This window comes from Plectropomus leopardus, chromosome 7, assembly GCF_008729295.1.
Source record: "Plectropomus leopardus isolate mb chromosome 7, YSFRI_Pleo_2.0, whole genome shotgun sequence".
NCBI classification, from domain to species: Eukaryota; Metazoa; Chordata; class Actinopteri; order Perciformes; family Serranidae; genus Plectropomus; species Plectropomus leopardus.
In genome coordinates, this window is record NC_056469.1 from 14,897,080 (window position 1) to 14,922,196 (window position 25,117).

The 25,117-nt window shown below is 38.2% G+C and overlaps 2 protein-coding genes across 3 annotated transcripts in view; both read left to right on the plus strand.

Moving 5' to 3' along the window:
• Positions 1-2,264: 2,264 nt before the first annotated feature.
• LOC121945978 (tumor necrosis factor receptor superfamily member 6B-like) lies at positions 2,265-5,743 on the plus strand. The gene is made up of 5 exons (XM_042490366.1): positions 2,265-3,111; positions 3,971-4,337; positions 4,642-4,821; positions 4,960-5,041; positions 5,138-5,743. Exons 1-5 carry the CDS (start codon positions 3,094-3,096, stop codon positions 5,355-5,357), a joined length of 867 nt encoding a protein of 288 aa, XP_042346300.1. The 5' UTR covers positions 2,265-3,093; the 3' UTR covers positions 5,358-5,743.
• A 1,283-nt stretch (positions 5,744-7,026) lies between these two features.
• LOC121945717 (F-actin-uncapping protein LRRC16A-like) overlaps positions 7,027-25,117 on the plus strand; it is an 81,301-nt gene continuing 63,210 nt past the window's right edge. For both annotated transcript variants that reach the window (XM_042490014.1, XM_042490015.1), the window contains exons 1-2: positions 7,027-7,419; positions 13,257-13,354. In XM_042490014.1, coding sequence (XP_042345948.1) covers positions 7,380-7,419; positions 13,257-13,354 — 138 coding nt within the window. In that variant the 5' untranslated portion in view covers positions 7,027-7,379. The remainder of the gene's footprint in view (positions 7,420-13,256; positions 13,355-25,117) is intronic.

Genomic DNA, 25,117 nt, shown 5'->3' on the forward strand with positions numbered 1-25,117 from the left:
GTGATCATCCAATCTGATTGCCAGAAAAAATGACCACAGATATTGCATATTATTATGAAGTAGTAATAATGCAGATACATTGTAATAAAGCTGTGTTAACGTGTGTTAAGTTTAGGCATAAAAAAACACTTGGTCATGGTTGACAAATGATGAGTCTCTATAGCTGCTTTTAACATCCATGACAACTGCACAGGGGTGAATATTTTTAAAACTCAGCTGTTAACATTTTATTAAGGCCCAAAGTCACATATATTTAAGGGCGCAGCTGCTTGGTTGACATACTGTTTGCAAGGCAACGCGCCACAGTCTTTGAGTCATATCCATTCCTTGCTCCTCCATAGCTATACCCTGCTATGGTGACATAACTATGTACATTATCTATAGAGTGCATGGAAGTGGTTTACAACTGGTAGGTAGTGGTCCAAAAAAGGGTCGTGGGTCCATTCTGAATGGGCTGCAAGTGACTTGTGAACTCAAATTTATGGGGGAATTTTTTTTTTAAGTACAATGAAATTCCAGCACAGGGCTTTGATTTTGAAGTGCCGTTTCTATTTATTCTTACTATATGTTGTTTATATTTCATTGTGTTCAAAGCCAACGTGTCATTTACATTTTGTGAAAAATAATTGAATATTTGGTAAATTATCTAATGTGTGGACCTTGTACGAATGACAAAGAAAAAATCTGGACTCCATGCCTGGACCAGATGGGAACCACTGGTGTAGGGTATTGCCTATAGGTAACATGCCATCCACCATCCCCTCCAGCTTCTAATCAAAAAAGCTACGTCATATATTATGTAATTTTGGAAATGTTTATATGATATTGATAAATATATAATGTAACAAATTCCTGTAGAAATGTACAATATTACACTTTCTTCTGGGGACTGGGCTCCAGCATCAGTGACGGACAGTTGGAAGCTCCAAAAAGTAAATAAGTAGACCTCTCAAAACATAACATTTCACAGTACATCTTCTATTCCAGTTTCACATCCAAGACCAAGAGCCACAAAGTGTGTGTTTCTTGAACCCAGATTGACCCCCAATGTCTGGAAAGTTTACTCATTCTTATTCATTGTAGACACAGTCAGTCAGTCATTTTCTGTAACCGCTTGTCCTTATAAGGGTCGCGGGGGGGCCGGAGCCTCATTGTAGACACGCCCTATAATAATGGTATCGTATCTCATATTCTGTGGAAACAGGAGGAGATAAGTGACGATACTTGTTTGACTCATTACGATATTTTAAAATAATTCATTTTCATTTGTAAAATGTGCGCATTGTCATACTGCACCTATCAGTGATCACTCAGTGACTCATTGATTCAAGGGAAAAATGTGACTTATTGGCACATCAACATATATGAGGCTGTTTCAACAACCAGCCAGTGGAAAATGGTTGAAACTCATAATTTATGTTTAACAAAATCACCGGATGAGGTTCCATGGAAACTGGTCTTTTTTAAAAGTTGCATTTCCCTAAAACATTCTTAGTTTAACAGTTTCAAAAACTCTGAGTCATGAGTGTCTGAAAAAGGTGAATTTCATGTTAATTCCTTCACAACAGAACAATTCACCGTTGTACAAGTTGTACAAGCTTTTCATTTAAAAAAGATTAATGTAGGCACAGGAAAATTTATAATTTTTTAGGCGCAGGGAAATTACTGTAGACAGGGGCAGATTATGGATCCCTGGGCACAACCATGGAAAAATCCTCACCACCATAGGAGCAAGATACACTTATTTTATATATTTTTTTATCCTCTTTTGTTGTTGTTTTGCTTCTGCTTGAAGTTGTTTTGAATCTCTCAGTGGTTTAGTGTTCCTTTTTTTGTCAATGGTTGCTATGCCCCTCGTAACTGCTTTATGTGTCTTTGTGGTTTGTGGACTCTTTTTAGTTATTTTACATCTTCTTGTAGTAGTTTTATGACTCTTTGTGGTTATTTTACATCTTGTAGTACTTTTATGACTCTTTGTTGTCATTGTATGGCTCTTATAGTTGGTTTCCATCTCTTTGTAGTTGCTTTTTGTCTTTTTGAAGTCATTTTTATCTCATTGTCATCATTTTATGTCTTATTGTAGTTGCTTTAGGGATATTTGTAATTGTTGTTAATCTCTTTGTTTAGTCATTGATGAATCCCTTTGTAGTCTCTTTGTAGTTTTTTTTTTGTCTCTTTGTGATTGTTTGACCCTTTTGTTGTCATTTTGAGTCTCACTGTGCATTTGCAGCTGTTTTGCATCTTTGCAGCTGTTTTATGTTTCTTTGTGGTCATTTAGAATATCTTCCTGGGTGGCATGTGTTAATATGTATTAAATGCTGCAGTTGAATTTCACTACAGCACCCGAAAGTTGGGGCCCTTGGGCCTTGGCCCGGAAGGCCTGTTCAGTAATGCATCCATGACTATAGACTTTTCATTTAGTGATATGACAGAGATACATTTACTTTATCTCAAATTATTCTCAGATCATGACATCAGGACACAGTCTTTGCATTTTTCCCATCTTAAAAACACTTAGGGGAAAATTATCACAGACCTAACACCTTGCTGGCTATTTCAGGTCTCTTTTTTTCATTAATATTTTGAGGGGGCAGTTTGGCCTTCACTTTGACAGTTCTTAGTAAAGTAGGACAGAAAAAAATAAGAAAAGCATTAGAGAAGATGTGTGTTGTAAGTTTGCATATCAGATACAGAGACCCACAGGACATTTAGTGTTAGATGTGATGAAGTCATAGATTCCAGTAAATGAGAAGCCAGATTGATGTAATCTAAATATGAGTTTCATTTTAGGCAAGAGAGAACTGGAAACAAGTTCATTACACCACAGAAAAAACAGTTTTATGTTGGTCTGTTGGTCAGTCAGACGAACACCTCATTTAATACTTCCTAAAGCATTATCGCCTTCATTTAGCTGCCATTTGCTCAATTCAGCCTTGCTTTACGCACGTGGAAGTGGTTTGACCTTTTGAATGGCGACTCTACAACTCATCCGCAAACCACACAAAACGCCCACACAGGTACAGTACAGTTCCTTAAATACTTCACAAAGGACACTAATGCTGCTGTCAAACCCTCTTTGGCAGAAGTGTCGACATGCACATCATCAGCATGGTGAGTATTCTGTATAACTATATTCTGTTGAAGTTTAGGATGATAAAATCCAGCATAGGCAGATGTGATAATGATTTAGATCATATTTGATGGGATATAAAATGGACATTAGTCAAATTATCATCAGATGAAAAGCAGACAGGATTTTGGACACTATTTTTTAAGGTTTTATGTAAATTCTCAAGTGATCAAATATTTTTCTTACAATTGATGCCAGCACTATCGATGTATTTTCACATATAGAGCAACTCATTTTTACTCTGGGGAGATACAGTTTGTCCAACAGAAAAACAAACAAGTTAAATTTTTACCTCTGCAACTGGTAAAAAGCAATCTTCTTGAATGTTATTGAGACATGTGCAGGAAATATTGATGCTGTAGGTTATGCAAATTAATTAAAGTGATTAAGAGCTAGGCAATTTTCAATTAAATATAAAATCACAGATACTTTTCAAATTAAATATTTCTTATTTGTATTATATTTCTGTATTTTTTCCAAAAAGGCAAAACAATAAATTAAAAATTAACTGAAAAGAAAGTTACAGTAACACAACACAATCCAAATATGACCCGAATGAACATGGAATTACAGCTGATCAGAATTTTAAAAAATGGGACAAAATGATCATCTGTGTTACATGATAACTCATCTTTTGTCTTCAAGTTTCTAATATCTTTCCGATGTTACTGGTCTTTGACATTTCGTTGCAGTGTAGTTCTACATGGTGGTAGTGTTGCAGTGTAATATCATAATATTTTTATTTATCATAATAAATATTACAAAAAAAGAAAACATGTTCGTGTAACAACACAGAGACTGCAGTAACCGTAACTAACAGTGTCATGTTTCTCTCCTCAGCTTCTCTTACCGGGGCTGTTCTTGCTCTTTGGTGTTGAATCCGTTCCCACCTTTGTGCACCAAGATGCCGCCGGGAATACCCTCATCTGCAACAAGTGTCAACCGGGCACGTACATGGTTGCTTACTGCACCGCTACCACGCCCACCAAGTGCGAGCCCTGCAAAAGCCAGCATTTCACTGAGCTGTGGAACTACCTGCCCAAGTGTCTGTACTGCTACAACTTCTGCACTGAGAACCAGGAGGTGGAGACAGAGTGCAGCGCGACCACCAACAGGGTCTGTCGCTGCAAAGAGGGTTTCTATATGACCGGTGACTTCTGCATGAGACATGCAGAGTGCGGACCAGGACACGGTGTTAAAACGAAAGGTATTTATCAGGGAAGGTTTCTTCCCTGGTTTCTTGTTTTACTTGAAGAATTTTGTCATCAATTAGCTTCCATCACTGTGGTATACGCTGAGAACCATAATAATAATAATAATAATAATAATAATAATAATAATAATAATAATAATAATAATAGTGTCCTATAAATACTTTGACGTTTAAAGGATAAATTAACGAAGTACATTCGAAATTCTGCTAAAATACGCACGATCACTTGGGCTCTCCGGAGCAACAACGGTATTTTGAAACACTATAATAAATCATAATGCATTGTTTTCCTTTGTAGGTACGCCGCAAACTAACACTGTTTGTGAAAGCTGCTCCGATGGCTACTTCTCTGCCTCATCTTCTGCGCTGGAGTCGTGCGTAAAACACCAGGAATGTGCAAGCGGACAGATTGCGCTACTCCCTGGATCAGTTACCCACGACAAAATGTGTGGCTCCTGCGAGGATCTTGCAAACGGAGGTGTGTACCTACCGTTTTAACCGCCCAGCACTTAATTATAACATTCATACAAGGATTTGAAGTCCCCGAGGTAATTTTTAGTTTTAAAAAAAAGTTTGATTTAACGCTCACGTCACGTTGTACAACTTTGTTACTCAGGTGAGACTCTCAGAGCTTTCGTGTCAGGATTCTTCAGTATGCACAGGATGCGCGTGGCTAAAATGAAGACATTTGTTTCCACGTAAGCCTACTCTCTTGATGCACCTTTTCGACTACTTTTCACCTCTTAATTCACTAAATGCATAGACACTAATAAACAATCATCTCCCTTCAACAGGTATATTCATAAGTCGGGAGCGGGAACTCTCCCCAAACATAGAGGTCCTCTCATGGATCAGATCAGAGCGTGGATTGCCCAGGCTCCAGATGAGCAGCTGAAGAAACTGCCACAGATGCTGAAGGAATCCCAGCTCTGCTCCATGACTGAAAAACTAGGGAAGATAGTCGGTGACATCCAGCAGCAGAGCCCAAACTGCACTTCACCATTCGTTGTGTAAATGTAGGCTGACAGAGTCCATGGCACAAATATTAACAAAGTACCTCTTACTCATATTTGGCATTTTTGCCCACTTGAAAACAAATATTTTAAGTTATTTGTCATTTGCATGTTAATTGAGAGTATATGCTCAACCTTAAACTGACAGGAATATTTAATAGATGGGGGTGAAAACTGACGAACTGTTCTTACTTGTCACTTGGGAGAAATATGCAAATATTTTAACATCATATTGTGACATTACATAATGGGTAGTACATGATACTTGTATTTCAAAGTGAGCTATATCTAAAATAAATGCTGTCATAGAAATAAATGAAAATCTGTAAAGTTGTGTCACATCAAACTGATAACTAAGCAGCTAAATAAAGTAGAATGATATGTTTTCATCTGAGCCTGGCTGTAATTTAACCAAATCACCACAGGGTGTCGCCCTCTCCTCTCTTTGCCTCTTTGGTTATTGTTGACCAAAGCATTTGAACTTGCAGTACAGTGCACTGTATATAGCCTAGTATACCGAATTGTGTATAAACAGTGTCAGAGACACTTACTTACTTACTTACTTAATTCATTTAGATTTTCATATTCATATTCCATTATTCACCAAAAACGTATGGTCTTTCTACAGAACACCCTATTGCACTGTCCAAACAAGTACTGCAACCTGTCACTCATTAACATGGTTTACCAGGTGAATTGCTCCAAAAGATTTCGGCAGTTGTAGATTTTCTCAATAAAAGCATTTAAATTTATTTTAAATGTCCAAGAACGAAGGAAAGAATCAGACAGAGGAGCCGCACACTTTGTTTTAAACTCGAAGTCATTTTAAATTGTGCAAGATTTTTGTCAAACAGAGATCGTTGTCACATACAAGCATGAGTATACTGAATACAACACATGAAAGTTAGACAAAATATACACATAACATCAAAACAAACAAACAAACAAACAAACTCTCATCATAAAAACTGCTATCTAGAAAGACACATGGAATAAAGAGGGAAAGAGGTTGGGGGAAGTATTTAATGTCCGAGAATGTAGCTAAATGCACTGCTGTTTATTTATTCAATAATATTTACCAATGTTATCGAAAATATTCATTTTCGCCTTGAGGTTGGGATGCTCTGGTACTAAATTATGAATTGTATATTTGTTATTTTCAAAAGGAAAATACAATATGGGCAATCATAAAACAAACAGATTTTACTTTCTTGTTCAGTCTTGCAGAAAGTAGCTACATTTGTTATCAACATCTGAAAACCTGAAAACAAACATAAACAGGGCTGAGTGTATTTATAGCCTACAAATAGTCGTGATTTCAGAGTAATCTTGTCAGAGGCTAGGCCTTTTTTAATCTGCTATGTTATGTATAGCTGTATTATTTATTGGGACTGGTGTTAGTCCCCCCAGCCTCCTCCTGTGCTGTAACACAAGCATGGGATTAGGACCTCTTGAGACCTCGTCAAGGACCACTAGAGGTCCCTGGATCCCAGTTTGGGAACCACCATTGTACCCTGCTCATTAATATCGGTCTGACACCAGCACCACCGCCCCCTCCTGCCACGCCACACCGCCCCGGCATCGCATCGGCTCCCTTGCTGTCGCATCACCGAGCGGGGAGGGGCCCCGGTTCCCACTATTGGCTGGTGAGCTACTGTGTTACCGACAGCTTTCCGGTAGGGCCACAGCCAGAGAGCGTGAGCGGTGGTCTTTTCATCTCCCTGAAGCGCTGAATCTGCTGGCGATCAACATGATTTTAAGACCACTCTAGCGGCTGTATTTTCTCACTCTTTCTTCAGCATACAACCTCTGAACCCTGAGTAAACCGAGAGGAGATGCATAAACGTGGATACATTGTCCGGACACCGTAAGAGGAGGAGAGGAGCATGTAACCGGGAGAAACACACCGGCGGCGGCTGCGGCACCACCTGACACTCTCGTGCTCCTTGTTCTCTCATAATTTGAGGCTTCTCGATGTTTTGACTGAACTCTTCTCGTCTTTTTGGATATTATCTTCAGCAAAATGAGCGAAGAGGTGTCTGAGGTCCCCAAAGAGCTTCTGGGTAAGCTCAAATCATTCGTAGCCATGTGTTCAGACTGGAACAATCACTGATACTGCCTCTAACTCACAGTGTGCATGTGCTCCTCAGTCACTACTGTAGTGTCCTCATTGAACTGCAACAACAAAATATCCACGCATACATTTTTTTTCCCCGCTGGGACACAATAATAATGCTTTTATCTCCTGTAGTATTGATAATGTCCAATTCCTATCCTCACAGGTGCGCTTTTATTGTGAAAACCTTAATGTGGGGGCGATTATCACTTTCCAAAAATATACAGTGGGATTACTAAAATGCATTTCTCACGGTGAAACAGTCAAAAACAGACATGACTTCAGGCTGTTTATAATTTCTCATCTCCAATGAGACAGTAAACGCTTTAGCTGCAGCAAAGCTTGAAGCTGTGTATACATGGAGCCCTGCTGTTGTTGATCAAGGTACTGTTGATGTGATGTGGTCTACTGCCTATATTTGGAAGAACAGAAAGCTTGATAGTTTAGGTGTGACTGGTCAGCCTGTCATCACACATTACTAACTTGTAGGATTATTTTCCCTGCAGTAACCTTGGTCCACTCCTGCCTGGAGTTTAACCTCGCTCGGGTTGTCCTCTTAGCTAAAGTCATGTTTTTTATGATTTATTTGTACTGATTGTGGACGCACATCAGAGTCATACAGCTTGTTTGGCTCGAGCCCAGGGTTTCTTTGTTTGGCAAAGTAGCTCAGCTTTTGACACTTCAGTGCAATGTTGGACAAGCTCAAGCTCTTTCTGTCTCTCTCCATCTCTTGTGGACACACACAATGTTCTTTTTGGCTGTATTTAAGGGACTCACAGTGCAGAATGTAGATGAGACTGAAGGAAAATGCTAGGTCATGTAGTCACTTGGTCAGACATGCATTCACTCACTGAGTCACTGAATGTTTCAGCCAGTCTGTCGCTTATTTTACTGTTGTTTGAGCTCTTGCAGTGGTTAAAAAAAGCAGATGCTTGAAGACAAAAAGTGTGTTTCTTTCTTCAGTTCAACATAGGAATTTCACAGTCTTAATGTTAAAGTTTATGGAGTGTAGCATCTTCTTTTTACCTGTTAATATTCAATACAGCCTTAAGTTCCCCCTTAAGTAGCTTTAAGTTAGTTAAAATCATCTTATTCTACTTTGTCTGCAAGTAACACATCTCTATGTTCTCTGTCATCTTCTACCTCAACTTCAGCGAACCTACAATGTTTGCAATTATTGAATTATTCAAACTCAGGCTGAATGTTTTTTATGGCTGAACCTTTCTATCAGTTGGAAATATTTGAAATGTCTTGTTCATCATTTCTCCCCAAAATCTACCTAACACATTTGGTATCATTGGACATTTTTGGGATTTGAATTAGAATTTAACATGACGGATCGACCAGTAGGTCCACGTGGTCAGTGTGAGTCCTCTGGAAAGTATTTTGGATGTGCACAAATTCAATTTTTTAGCTCTGTAGACCATCAAGGTTATCGTGAGGTTAGAGAAACTCATTAACAATGTTTTTAGTTTCTAGAACAAATTTAAACAAGATGACTATAACCTGTTGAGATACCAAGAACCTGTTTTAATGGGACTCATTCTTTGTTTATCTGACTGTAGAAGAAGATATTTTAACAGAGTTCTTGTGGTCCAACCTGGAGTCAACAAGTTATTTAATTTCAACCCCTGTCCTCAAGAATTTCCCTGATTCTCCCAACTCTGCCCTCTTGACGAAAGGAAATTGGTTGGTCATGATCATGTCTCATACATCATGTGGTGTTGTCTGGATGAGTAAATAACCCGCCATTGTTTTGAACATTCACTGGTGCCAGTGATTCAGCAGCATACGAGATCACTCTCAGCATCCAGAACTTTTAAGAAATTTCTGCGTGATGCTGCAGACAGAAACAAACTGGAACCAACGCGGAGCCGTGAGGTGCACACATTCAGAAACTGTGTTTGTGTGCTAGGAAGATATTGCTGATGTTGTGATAGAAGACAATGGGGAGAAGCAAACACAAAACGGTTTTTGAAAGATGTCTGGGAAACATTTTCCTTAAGGTGATAGGGCAAAAAAAAATGACTCCGGTTTCCCATCAGAAGCTGGTATGTTTGGCAGTAGAAGCTGGTATCTTGGAGCATTAAGTGTTGCCATGGTGCGTCTCAACAGGGGCGCTGTGTTGTGTTGTCTGAACATTGAAGAGTTCTGACTGTATGGGATACTTTTGTGCCTTTCACTTGACCCTTTAACTTGAACAACAAAAAAAGTAGACATTAGCTGGTGTTAAATGCAAGAAACACATTTTTTTTTGCTATCGAAGTTCCAACTTCCAAATTGCAGCATAAAAAAATACATTTTTTAGTTCATGTTTACTTGTTAATGTTAGTTATTTAGTAAGTTAGTTTGCAACTTTGCTTGTCCTGCATGTTTTAGATTTACTGCAACACAGCTGATGGAATGATCACCTGGTCAGCTGGCAGCTTCGGGAGTTCATAACAAGTTGATCATTTGTATCAGCTGTGTTGGAGCAGCCATTTAAAAAAAAAAAAAACATTATTCAACAATACAGCATACAAAATACAGTATGTCAGGCATAAAACAAGAGCACACAAATACACGAGAGATGATAATTTCAATTCCAATGACAGATAAATGACATTTTACAAAGAATTAAATAATCATAATATCAATACATAAATCATTACAAATCTTAAATGAAAGAAATAAGAATGGACACAGAGAGAAAGACAAGCAAACAAACACAAACAATTCATTTCATATCAGGGGGTTCACTAATTTAGTCTTTGTAATATTCTAAAAACCGTTTAGTTTTGTTGTTGTCTGTAAGAGCAAGAGAGGAAAACATTGAGTTAAAATCAATCAAGAAAAGATGGAAAGAGGGCTGGGAACCTAAAAACTACTGTTTGTGGATAAAGAATTTCTCCATTAAATAAATAAAATAAAGAAACGAACAGCATAGTTCAAAGACTTGTTACTCATCATAATAACAGATTATATTGTTAATGGTAAAATAAAGAGTAACAATGGAGTCACTGAATACATGAGAACTTACATCATACCAAAAATTCTTTGTTATTCTACACTGAAAGAATAAGTAGAGTGAAGTTTCATCAGCATGTTCATAGAAAGAACAAGAGTTATCAGGATCCATATATCCTAAAATTTCAGAATTCACAGCTCTAGTCTGTGACATCATCAGCACCCCAGTCAGGATTGGCCGCGGGTCAATAAATGGGAGACTGACTTTATGGGCTTGTGAATTGTTTGTTCGGGCTTTTTACAAGGCCATAGGTCCCTGATTCCCCACCTTCCACACGAGTCCCTACTGAAAATTATCCCACTGTGACCTTCTGCACACATGCCTTAACTGCCTAATAGGAACCACAGAGCAGCTGGCTGTTTAATATCCGCTCCTGTGCTGTCACAGTTTTAACAAAGGAGCAGAAAAAAATGAAGTAGAAAAATTATATAGTAAATGAGCTTTTATTTTGTCTGGGACCAAAAACTGCCCAGACTTATTAAAACATAGATGGTTTCATTTTTTTGTCAAAAACAAACAAACATTAAAACAACAACACTGGAGACATCTCTGTGCCTCATGAGTTCATGGCTACAGTTTAAAAAATGCTGCAATAGGAAATGAAGTGCATTTTCTATGTAGCTGGCAGATGAATCATTTTGCACTTTGCCTAATTATTAGTTTCACTTTGATCTGATGATGGTTTGTGGAAGCCTGTGGGCGAGGATACACTGCATGCCAGCACAGATGTACACACAGAATCCCTTTCTGTCTCAGACATATGTGCACAGACTGTATCAGCCGCTGTGTGGTGGCTGAGTGAGGAACGTGGAGAGGCGGCTGACCCAGTTCTGCTTTGTAGACCAGTTCCCTGGCAGCGGGTGGGTGTGAACTGGGGCTGAACGCTGTGGGAAAATAATCTAATTGCTATCTTTTGGACCAAATTGCAGTTTTGATTCACTATGCATTTTTAAGTTCCTCATCTTCTGTTTTTTTTACTCACTATAAAGCAATTAATCATTCTGTAGTAGGACCAACACAGCATTAGACACAGTCAACAAACAGTTTGTACTCACTGCACCGTCAGGAGAGGCAAACCAAGCAAATGTTCAGGCCACCCAAAAACATTTGTGAAAGAGTCCCTTGATGGCCACTTATATTGGGAAATTTTAAAATGACAACTATGGTACCCTCTTAAAACTCCCATAATCGCAATGCACAGCCGCTGCCCCAAAAAAGTTAGCTAGTTACCGTATGACAGCAGGGAACTGTGAGTTAGGACAGTCAGCTAGCTACCTGTAACTGTCAGTATGGTAGGTGTAACCATCAATACAATTACAAAGAAGTATACCTTTCTGGTCACCAGAACACCAGGGGGTTTCAGGGGGCCTCGATGGGCTTTTTTGCTCGGGGCCCCCCAAGGTCTAGGATCACTACTGTATAGGCAATACTGCTTTTTTCATGTAGGCTGTGTAATGATGAAATGAGTTTAACTGATGCATTAGTTGATATGGATGCCATCCTTATTAAGTTCTTGAATTGTGAAGACCTGCAGTCATACCATAAATTGCAACTTCATAATCACCACGACCGAACTTAAAATCTGGAAAAAAAGAACAAGCACTGCAGAATAACAGTCTCACATATAATGAAAAACAAATATAAATCTATAGAGTATTGTAACATATTACAAAAGCTTAAGTGCACACTGACTGATTATGGCTCTACCATTTTGCATTATTTTTATGGACTAACTAAACTTCAGCATGTGTGTGTTGTTTTTGTGAGCATTGCTGAAGTTAGCATTTGGCTCAAAGCTTCACCGACTCACAAAGCCACTGGCTGTGTATGGACTTGAAGTGCAGTATTGTGACTGAAAGCAGAGCCACACAGAGCTACAGACATTATAGTGTCATGTTTTTCTTTTGCTGAGCAATGCTATATAGCTTACAAAGATGGTAATAAACAGTCAAACCTAAATGTGAGATCAGTCCTTCCCTGTCTCTCTAACTGGCTGGACAGTGGAGAGCCCTGTGATTTCGATAGGCTATCAGTCAGATCAAATCGAAGAAGGTGGGTCAGTTTGCGACCAGAAGTTAATAAGCCTATATCTTTTTTTTGTCTTGTCACTCATAGAAGTAATGAGATAATGAGCCAAATGAGGTCTGACTGCGCCATTAGTCACATTGCTTGTTAAATGTCCTGAATGGTTAATTGATTTTCAAAATTGTTGTTTCATTGATTTTTTGTTTATCTGGCTTTTGTTTCAGTAAGTGTGTATATAAGGACATGCACACAGTTTTTTTTGTTTAACAGTTAGACTGACTGTGTGTGTGTGTGTGTGTGTGTATTCGATGTCAGAATCATTTTCTCACATCTCATTGCAGATGTGCCAAAATCTGACACAAATCAGTCCTCAGGAGAGGGACTCATAATGCGAAAATTAAATGAAAAGTAGAAGAAAGCTAATTTTTCCCGTGGTGTGTTAAAATTGGGCTTGTTACATTTATCACCAAGTTATTTTCTTAACAGTAGATCTGGAGAATCATTCCCCCCTGTGGCAGAAGCGCAGTGATCCATGCTCTGCTGTACAAGTCAAAATGTTGAACTCAACATATTGAACTCAGCTTGAGCTTTTGATTCAGATTGGATCTGTGGGAAAGAGAATAAAGAGATGCTCTTTGTAATGCATGATAAACCACTTGAAAGCAATTTTCTTCCTCTTTTAATTCAATGCACAGATATGCAAACATTTCCAAGTGAATCTCTCCTTATTTTATCTCCTCTCTTATCTGCAGAGAGTGTGAGGGATGCAGTGGGGAGGAAGGTGAAGCTGTCGCTGAGGAGGAGAGTCAAACTGGAGATCAAAGGAGACAAGACGGAGAACAGAGTCTTGGTGAGTCAAATCCTGCCGTTTTCAAGCTATTCCTTCATTAAGGGGAGGAATTCTTTGTCATTTTCTCCCATGTTTCTCTGCTCTTAAAATGTACAGTTTTCAGGACATCAAACCCCCCTAGGTTTTCCCTCTATTGTATTCGGCACTTGAAAGACATTCATTATTTAACCATCACAGTGAGCAGCACTTCAGTGCGCTGCCACTCTGTCTTTTCAAATTCAGTTAATACTTTGATTTGGGTGTAATTTCATGCAAACCAAAGTCAGAGAGATTGTGAGAAACAGCACTGGCATCACCCTGAACGTCTCCTGTCTCATTTTAGTCTGAGGACTGGGCATTGTGGTGATGTCGTAATAAGAAAATCCAAAAACTGTTTCCAAAAAGCATCATTATCTTTCAGTCCTGCTGGTCACACCCACTTTATGTGAGACCAGAATCATTTTGAATGCAGAGAGGTTTCTTCCTGCAATCTTTTTCATTTATAAGAAGGTTTTGCAGACGATTCCTAGCATGCTTGCCCAGTATTTGGGTCATGTGATTTTCTCTGTGGGGTAGCCAATGTGTGCCAAAGTTTTAAGAGACTGTTGCAAATTGCACAAGAAAGTGTTGCACAGGATCTGAAAGACTAATGATCTGTCGCAGTTTGATGAGTCGGACTGAAAAGTAGAAGTGGACCACAGATTTAGTAAGTTATCCCATAGACTGTGACTTTAGCCTCGTTTTTTTTTCCTAGCCTATACATTTTGGCAAATAAGGACCATTAAAAGAACGCTGAATTAGCTATGAGCTGTTCTTAATTTTAGTGTACCCACTGGTGTGCTGACAACCATGACTGGATTACTGATTGATACTAAAGAATACTTCAAAATGTGGGGACGAGTGGATTTTTCGACATTTTTTTGCAATCAAAAAGATAATGATGTCTTTGGAAAATTGAAAGGTGTAGCATACTATGCAGGAATTTCCAATTCTTACTGTTAGTGTTTGTAAACAGTATCGGCAGTCAAAGTGAAAATGGAGCCATGATTCACGCCACTACGCCTTGCTTTATTTTCAGTTTTTTTCAGCATTGTGTCCACAATTTTCGTAGTTTGATCTTGGATGTGTATTGCCTATGGTCTTGTACCTGGTCTCGACCTTCCATTAAGTCCCAACGTCACCTGCATACTTTGTCTAAGATCAACCCGAACACAGCAAAATAATAAGAAAGTACAGGCAGAGGGCGGAGAGTCTCTGCTGATAAATGCAATGCTCCACACCTCTAGTGGGTCATAACTGATCATTTTGATTGATAACTTAAGAGTCTGTTATTGTCTTTTCAAAAAATCCTGCATAGTATACCTTTAAGTCACACTTAATCTAAAGTATGTGTGCTGTTTGTGTGTTCAGAGTTATGACTCCAAGAAGAAGTACAATCAGGACCCCAATTTGGCAATTGAGCGCCAAAGGGGTTGCTCGTAACACCTGCACACACCTGTCACATTCACTTCACTCAGTATCTGTCTTACGTCTCTCCCTCCTGAAAGTCTTAATTTAGCCTCCCTGAAAAGTCATGCTACAACATTAAAAGAAGCAGCTAAAGTTAAACACATATGCCCAATACTGAGGTAATTCATTCATCTAGTAACACCCTGACTATGTATCCTGATCACAGCCCTCAGTGTGTGTTTTAGCCAGGTGGAAATAGCAGCTCAGACCATTAACTGCTGGCCACGGAGCAGTAAATCCACCAAACGCTAAATAATTAATAACTGGTAGATCATTAAAAATGCATATTGGCTCTTTCTGGGCTTAAACCAGATAAAAAGCTGAAGATAGTTAAGACAGAAAAGTTCCCTCAGTAAATCAGTGTCTGAGCAGGCTCCATAAAGTTTGATAGTTGAATCAGAGAGCTTTCAGTTACTGTGAATGAATCTGCATGTTAATTTTGTTTGGCTCTGAGTGGAAATAGCAAGAGCCTATTAGTTGTACAACCCTCAGTGGAATGAGAAGCTTTTAGTTATACAGCTCTGTGAGGGATACACAAAGAAATTAGTATGAAGAAGAACTTTCAAACGCTCTGTGAATAACCAAGTTGTCTGCTGTGAGATTTGATATTGTGTGACATTAACAAAACTTTAAGCCCGACCTCTGAGCATAATAACATTTGCATGCTTATTATTCATTTTAACTCTAATATTCAGACATTTGTCGTTACTGGAGCAAATGATATATGTTGTTAAGGGACATGCAGAGAGAGGTGAGAGACAGAAATAATGAGCTTCACCTTTGCATCTCTTGTACTTTGCTAAATGATGTCGGAGCACGCTGAGGTTGGAAGAGTGAGTTCCTTTGCAAGAACATTGCATTTGTCAGTTTATGTGGGTAATCATTAATTAGAGACACACCATCATTACTGCTAGATTCTGAGTCATCAGTGTTATATCAGCTAGAAACATGGAGATCTACAGCAATATTCATTTGGCTTTGTGTGATCATTTTATAATATTCATTTTATAATATTCACTAAATCTTGACTTAAAGGAAAATTCCTGGATTTTTTTTACTAATGCTTTACGTCATCTTTTTAGAAATTTGTTAAAAATGACTTAGATAGAACAACCTCATTTAGTGGAAGCATCATGAGCCTCCTACAGATTTCTAAATAAACTTTAATTTTACATAAACTTTTATCCCTAAATTCAATACAAAGCAAACAGAAAGTAGCCAAGCTAGATTAGCTATTGAACAGTGTAGCTAGCTATAGGGATGTACAACTGGGCAACAGTATGTATGTCTTATGATCCAGAACGGCCACATTTGTGAGAATAATGCAGGCCTCACAAACGACTTTTTAAGCAATTTCACTGCTGCAGACAAATTTCCAATATGGGAATAAAATCATGAGAGTTTTACCTCAGTTGGTGCTGGCTCCCATGATCTCTATCGTTTGGTGCAAGGTTGGCATAAATCTCAGTTTGAGCTGTCTTAAGTCAATCTTTTCTTCATCTTCCCATTCTGACAGAATTAAATAAGTTTAATATTATCATTGGTTTTAAGTCTTGGATCATGTAAATACAGAAATTCAATGATGTGAAGAGTCTCAACAACCAATGCATGCATGCAAATTGGATAGACGGTATACATGTAGGGGACGCTGGGGAGGCGCAAGATCATGAAAAACTCTCAGTTCTCTTGTACTGTGGAACAGAAGGAGAAACTGGTTGAGTTGTGGAGTGAACAAGAGTCTGTGTTTAATTCAACATGTATTTGATCCACCAAGGAGCACTTAATTTAGTGAGAAATCCTCATTTTTGATAGTTTGCCTCCCATTCCCACAGTGTCCTGCCACTAAAGCAGCTAACCAAAGCAGTCTGGTGGTGAGTTAAGGAGACAAAACCCAAAATTTTAAGTTTGTATGCACATACAGTTTATCTTTATGGATTATTATAATGCTGAATTGGCAAGGATAATGTCACCATGTGAAGCCTTTGTTTTGTTTCCAGAAAAATGTGGTTTCTAAGAACTGCTTATGTGTCAAATCTTTAAAGGAAGTCCGACGTAATATTTCCACCCGGAGCAGGATGTGAAATAATCTTAAAGGCACCTGGTAATAGTCTTGCAAATAGTGACCGTGCAAGATCCCCAGTCTTTGCAAAATCTTATAGTCTGTTAAAAACTCAATTTGTCCGTAGATGGGAGAGGGTGTCAGACTGAAGTCTTCCAAACGTATTTTCAAAGTCTACCAGTATATGATAGGCATTAGTTAAGTTTTTTTTTGTAATCTTGTCCAGTCAAGGGTTCGTTTTGGCAATGACTCTCTTGGCGTGGTTATGACAACAATGTCATCATGTGGGAGCTGGAAACAGAGGCATAGTAGTGCAAAACAATGCAAAGAAGTGGGAGTCAGTACTGGGAAGTGAGGAATTCCAGTGGAGTGGCTCTGGTATTTCATCCAGACGCAGAGCATGAGAATGACTCGGTGAGTTTGTATCAGCGCTCTGCTTGAGCGGACTGAACAAATAAACCACTGTTTGTTGGTCTGCAGAAAAACACAGTTTGAGAGACCAATTATACAGGAAGTGGCTCAGAGAGAAAACAAACATGATGAACTTTTAGCCTGTGAGTGTAATCGTATCTCATGTTAGACATGATGAAAGAAAAATATATTCACAAATAGTTTTAGATCAGATGTTATAATCAAATGTTGACTGTAAAGTGAAACACAGTCTGTGGTGTTTCTGAGAAGCGTACCAGCATGATGCAGCAAAATGTTAAAGGACCATTTTACTGAAGAGTGAAGAAGATCACTTAACTTGTACTGGGGTTCCTGTGCATCCTGTAAAAACTGTTGTATAATCTGTTCTTTTTAAAATCTGAATTAGGAAGTCCTTCAGCCTTATGGAAGTGCAATTTTATATTGCAGGAATATGTATAAGTATACAAATTCTGTTAACGACAGAGCCGGTTGTCTACACAGGGTACAGGGTATAAAGGCAAGTGTATCCCCTGCCTAAGATGTCTAGCACTTTCAAGCTGTATGAGCAGAGTAATCTGTTTGACTAACAGAAGATAAAAAGTAACTAATTTAATTGACTGACTTGCTCTGCTGCTTGCTTCCTGTGACTGACAGTGAAACTCACACCAGTGGGTGTGTTATCTAATCTGTACCGTTCAAGACATTACCGTATTAATGTGAAAGAGTTGTCTTATTAAGCCACTTTTACATTATATTGTACCCCATGACAATGTACATTAGAGATTTTAAAGGACTATACCATAAGTATTGAGCATCTGTATATCATTATGACACGTCTAGCTGTCTGTTATGCCCTTTCCATTGTGTTATTTCTAAGTTTTAATCCCCGCAAGTGTCAAACACATAACCGATCTATCTCCCACTATGATTTACAGTCCACATTTAATGTTTTTCTCTGACATTTATTGAATTTCTCGTCGGCTTACTGCAGCCACATACAGTTTGATTTACTTCAGACAATGCAGGGAATGTATCTGCAGTGTAAACTACACCGATAATGAAGGGAGTAATATGGTTATTTCCTCTATCAATTTGCTTGTCTGTCAAATACACACAAGTCTTTCCCTCCTTTTTTTTTCCCGCGGAGCTTCACTCAGACTGGGAGTGGAGCACTACAGTGCCCGAGGCATCTCTTAAGCACACTAAAGCTTGATAGATACAGTCATCTCCCTCCTTTGAAGACGGAGGGATGAAGGAGGTAGAGATAATAACATCAGTCCATCAAACACACCCCGGGGAAGAGACGAAGGGAGAGGAGGAGGAAGAAGGGGGGAGAGGTAGTGTATAGTCCAGAGAGGAAGGAGGGAGTAAAAAGAGAGGAGTTACAGAGAAAAACAAGTTTGTACTATAAATCATCATAATAAAAGTTTTACAGAAGTAAAGGGTTGCTAATAGCATTGCAAAATAAATTAATTCAATATAAATCTATAATATAAAAGGAGGAACAGCTTGACTCCCATGATTTTGTCAGACTCAAAGATCATAATGTGTTCTGTTGTCCTGCTATTACTCATGTGGCAGTGTTACTCATTCACAGATCCCTGGCTCCCATTTAAAAGTACAACACTGGAGGGTTGGCGCAGTGTCAAACTTCCTCTTGATCTCCTCGTGTGAATAAAGGAAAGTGTATGGGCGTGTGTGTTTGTCCAAGCCAGAGACTGTCACCAATAGTTAACTGCTTTATTGCATCGCATTGTTTGCTTTGTATGTGGGAGTGGCACTAACACAGCACAGAGCTGTTACACATCAACACAATTAGATCGAGAGTAACACAGATTTTAATCTAGTTCTCGCTTTACTTTGAAGATGGTGAAAAGGGTAAAGCAGATATCTGACTGCATGGTGTCAGCATTCAGAAAAAACAAGTGATGACAATGGTTTTATGTTAAGAGCGACAACAGGAAGCTCAACATTACATGTTGACGTGTTCACACTGTAGAGAATAATCTGTCATGCTGCTGACTTGTGTCACTCAAAATCAAGCCTTAGGGGTTTTCTGTATCACAGACACAACATGATAAAACGTGGACTGATCCTGTCTAGTCACCACATCAGAAGCAGTGCATTTAAAATTAAATTGAGAAATTGTGCATCAAAGTAGCTCTCTATATTGTTTTGTCTTCAAGTGTGATTTTCCACTTTTAAACCATAGTCTTTTCTTCAGTCCCGCCATAAATTACACAATGTATTCTGTTTCTCTCCCTCAGTTTGTCCTGATTTTGACCTTCATTGTCTTTAGCACACACTTGCACACATCACCCCTCATCACTTCACACATTGGTCTCTGAGAAAACTAAGGCCTCATCCACACTCATATGTTTTCATTTTGCAATGGCGTTTTAAAATGAAAATGATCTCTGGTAACGCGAGCATTTTAGCACCATTTCATAATTAATCTCTGTCTATACTAACGCCTGAAAACACATATCACATGACAGTGTAAACAGGAAGTGGTTTGTCTAGTGGTTAGTTGCTTGGTTATAGAAAATATTAGAGAGATGGGGTAAAATTACAAAAGGTATGCTGACCTAGCTACAATCTTTTGGCTTGACACACCAAGACAGATTAGGCCCAATTGGAGAACAAAGTTAGGAGGCAAGGTGTAAAAGCAGCAATAGTTATGCATTTTAAAATAAGAAGACGAGTGTGGATGCAGCCTAAATCTGTTGTGTATATATAAAAAAGTTTGTAGAGTGGATTTTTAAAAACTGAAACTGTAGTGACCTTTCTGTATTTTTCCCTGCCAAATTCCTCAAATGTGCCGGTTGTCCTAACATGACTCTGCAGATTTTAGCTTTGTAGAAAATGGGGTCATTTTACTGAAGCATAATTTAATAGAAGAAAATGTGGCCATTTCTAAGTCAAACAAAATGATGAGAACCACACTGTTACAAAAGAACAATATATATTAAATGATTGTGTTTCATTGCAAATTCTCTGTGTTGTGATCCAGTGTTGTTTCTTAAAACACAACTATTTCTTAATGTTTCTGGTCACCTCTGTAAGACTAAATGCACTGTAATATAGTCCCAAGGTGGAAAAGAACACCATGCTTACATGGGAGAACAGACCAAAGCCTAGAGTCTTTTCCAGATTGTCTTTCCCGCCACCGCTCTCTCCTTTTCATTAACCTGGAGGTCTGTCATTAGGGGCAGTGAGAAAATAGAAGTGACCCAGTTCTGTACTCCCTGATAATCACCTGTAATGTCCTCTCATGGGAACCTGCACTGGTATCTTTTGTTAATGGTGGTAAAACCACCTTCCTTGAAGGCTGCAGAGCAAGTATCCTCCACATTTAAAATTCCCTTTTATAACAGACTGTGGTATCCAGTCTTTGCTGCAGGCTGTTGGAGTTTTTCGTAGTGTGACTACTTTCTTTACAGAAAAGTTTTAAAAATAGCTGTGACTTTATTGCTGCCTTTACATTTTATTTTAGCTCTGCATGGTTGGTTGCTATTACTTTCCAGCGATCACTGAATGATGATCTATGAGTGAAGTGCTGGAAAAGAATCATTGAAAAAGGAGATAGAAAAGTATTTTATGGTGGAGCAATCAGCAGTCTTCATTAGACCTACAAGAAATACGAATGTTTATAGTATGTTAGGTGGTTTACAAACAGGCATGGGTTCATTGAAAATTGTATGTCATGATTATCCTAGCCGAAACAGTTATTAGTACTTCAACTTGGTACTGAAACATCCTAGAATCACTTGAATTTACATTTAGTTAAAACTGATATTTTTATGACATCACAGGTAGGACAAACATCCTTATTAGTGAATCATTTTTATTGAGAAAGACAGATGATCATAAATGCCATGCTTTTTAACTATTTGAAATGGCCTGTTTCATATCATTTCATATGAAACATGCCGATCTTTTGTGTTTATGGAAGCTGACATGATATTCATGATTTTTTTTGAATGGTGGAGCTTCACTACGATCAATTTACTGTGTTTTTTTTTATGCGATCCAATGTGAAATTTGCTTATGTAACAGTGCAGCAGTGATTTAGTTTTGTCACATGTCTCAGTACATGCTGTAGTAAATGTATTTAATTTTTTAAAGACCTAAATTTGAATGCATTGTTGGGCTTTCTTGTCTGCAATGAGACTCATATACGATCCTTCTTTTAATAGAGAGCTAAACATGTTAAAGTTCACCATTCTGTGGAAAGCGAACGTCATTTTGTTTTGCTGTTATGTGCTTTTAAAGTGTCAGGCAACGTCATGGTTAATCTTTCTTTCCCTCCACTTTTCTTTTTTTTTTCTCTAAGTCAGTCAGCGGGTGTTTGTATTTTGGGATTTGTGGTCAGAGCAGAGTCTGACAAAAACCACAGTGACCTCACAGGGGTCTTCCCTTTTAGATTTGCTTTCATATTTGAGGTTGGGAATCGTTTTGTGTATACAGTATGTATTTGAATCTTTGCTTGGTCGAGTGAACTCAGAAATGCAGTTCTTTGTCCTTTAACTGAGGTTCAGCCGGAGTTCAAACAGTTATGTTGTTTGGCATGTAATCATTATGCCAATTAAATGGTTAATTCTGCTTCAAGGTTCTCTGTGTTTTTTACCATACAATGCTGTGGTGATTATTAACATAATTGAGGTGACATTCAGAGCTAACCAGGCAGAAAAAATGTGTCAAACAGGTCACTGTTTCCCTGCTGAGTACATCCTGCAGTGACTGTATAGTCCACTATAGCGTTGTCTTTGATGATTTGTGTTTTGTCAAATGGACTAGATTAGACCGCCGCAATCACTCTTAGAATTGCAGTTGTAATGTGATGTTCTGCCCTACAACACTGAAGAGGATTAAGGTGAAACTGAATATGATTTTTTACTCTTAAAGAAACAATTTGTAAGATTGGAGATTTAGTGTCATCAAGTGGTGAGGATTGTAACCAGATGAAATTGATGAAACTGGTTAGAATTTCTTTTGTGTTCATTGTTCAGGAGGTTTTTACCAGGAGCCAAAATATCCACCTCCTCTCCAAAACAAACAGAGGTGATTTAAAACTAGTAAAAACAACGAATAAAGCAGTTTTCACATCAGTCAGTGTTTCTCTGGCATTTGGTTTGTCGGAGGAGCTGCTAACTAAAGTGGCCAATAAGAAAACCGGAATGTTCCTATCTAGAGCCACTGTTTGGTTTGTTCGTTGTGTAGAAACATGGCGGTGCAACATGATGATCTCCATAAACGAGGACCCACCCCCTATGTAGATACTATAAAAGGCTCATTCTCAGGTAATGGACATCCATCAGTTTTTATTTTCAGGCGATTATACACAAAAACATACAAAACCTACTTCTTATATTCCATTTCTGACAATAATTCCCCTAAATCCTGCACACTGGACCTTCAAGTAACCTACTTTTCTTTTAGAGACAGTAATACCTGATGAATTGAGTCTCCAATACCTATTACCTGCTGTGTGCAGGAGACACCAACACAGAAAGGTCCCTTTTGGCAGAATTGAATCCACCTTGCCTGGAGGCAAGGGTGTCAAATATAGTTCAGTCCAGCTGTGAAACATCAGGGTGACTTGTTTCTTCCCTCACACAGATCAAAATATGGATATATTTAAATCTTTCAGTCTGCAATAATCTCATTAGTTACACTTCTTTACTTCTGCTTAAAGCAATGTGTTATCTTCTCGTTCCATTTAAATAGGATGAACCTAAAACAACATCTCACAGTATTTCCTCTCAACTTGATTTGCCATGTCATACTGTGACCAGTTCAACCACAGCTGTGTTTCAGAGTAGATTGAGTACAGATGCTAGTTTAGGTTAGTCAGGCAGTCTAATTTTAGCACACAAAGTATTCACACCATGCTATCAGACAGTTATTCTCAGCCTCTTTCTGAGTGGTTTGGTTTCTGTAATGTGCTGGATCAGACTCAGCTGACTGAGCTGGTTAATTAGGAGGAATTTTGTGTGGGGTTGGTGCTGAGTGTGTGTTTGTGTGTTTGTGTGTTTGCGTGTGTGTGTGTGTGTGTGTGTGTGTGTGTGTGTGTGTGTGTGCGCCTTGTATAGTGGACAAGGACTGTACTCCCTAGCATGGTCTTTAAGCACTTTATTGGCAAGCACCAGACATGGCAGCAGCTTTGTAGTTGTAGAGAAACAAACCATTCACACAGTCTCCTTTTCATTATGCACTCTGTGACCTCCTGAAGAAAGATGAGAACAAAAAGAGACCATAATGCACAGTAATGTTACAAAAAGATAAATGCAGTTCTCACAAATTAAATTAATAACCAAACTACATTTGTTGTCTAAAATATTCTTTTAAAATAGCCATGCATAAAATGCTGCACAACATGGCCCCAACAGTGCTCTCTGCTGATGCTAGCTTCATGGTAGCTCTGCCACCCACTCCTCAACAAATTGCTTTTAAATAATCAGATTTATGCATAAATGTAAATAAACCTTTAGCTCCAAAATTTAAAAACATTAATACGTTCACTTTACTCTGTAAAATAACTTCACATAAAAACACCACAGGTAAACAAAGCGAAAAAGATGCATACCTTCCCAGTGAACGATAATAATATTTTAACAACACTTGGGAACACTAAGAAACCCTCAGAGGGTAATATCAATAATGTAACAATAAAACAATAAAACACCAAATGTGTTGACGTGTACCTTTCAAAATAAAAGTTTCAGTAAAATCCACATAGGATTTCATAAAAATTTATTATGCCTCTATTATAACTTTTTTAAAAAATAAACTTATGTCAGTGTTTTTTCCTTCAAACTTCACATATAGAATCTCTCTGAACAAATATGCGAAGATCATGTACACATACAAATGTACACACATAGTAAAAGAACAAACAGGCAAAAATATAACTAAATAAATAAATAAATAATTGTTTGATAAGAGTCCTGATGTTCTTGTAGGTAACAGTGTTATAAAAAACATTGATAGGTTTATGTTTTTGAAATATTCTATAAATGGTTTCTAGGTCAGGTAGAACACATTTACTTTTCCTCTAAATGAAAAAAGATTTTTTTCTCAATGAAAATGTTTCATCACATTGTTCAATAAAGATAGGTAGGCTGGTGGGTTTTTCTGTTTCCAGTTCAACAAAATCAGCCTACAATTTCAAAAATAGATCATGTTAAATTGGCTATTTGTCAGCTCTATTGTAGCCTCTTTCATTATTAACACAACGTATGCACTAGTAAACTTGTACACAACAGCTTGTGTTATTGCCTATGTCATACATTCATTTCAAATGTCCAAAGGGACTTACAGTTGTGTATGCATCATGAAAATCCTTTGCCATAATAGATAGAAACCATTCCCAGTGAAGCTGTCAGAATCAGGTTGAGCATGATGATTATGTCCTATAGTCTGTTCACTAACTGTCATGTTTTACAGACTACCAGTCTTTCTGTGTTGTAGTCTCCACCAAGCAATATAGGATTTTTACTAGCAAGGCTTAGCATGTTTCCAGCCCATAATGCCCTACAAAATCCTCCCTGGAGAGATATTAACCAGCTACACAGCCTAGCTCTATTTAAGCCCCGCCCACAGTCATTCATCTTCATTATCTCATAGGTCAGGGTCATCGTCACTCAGACAGTCTCAGTAATATAATTGAATATCATAGTGCTGACTTCCAATATGTCTGGGTTCACATTCAACCACAGGATCCTGATGTCTTGGTTTCCTATTTTAATGACAGTTAGTTTGAGTTTTGTTCAAATTCTGCAGTTTTGCTCCATGTGAATATG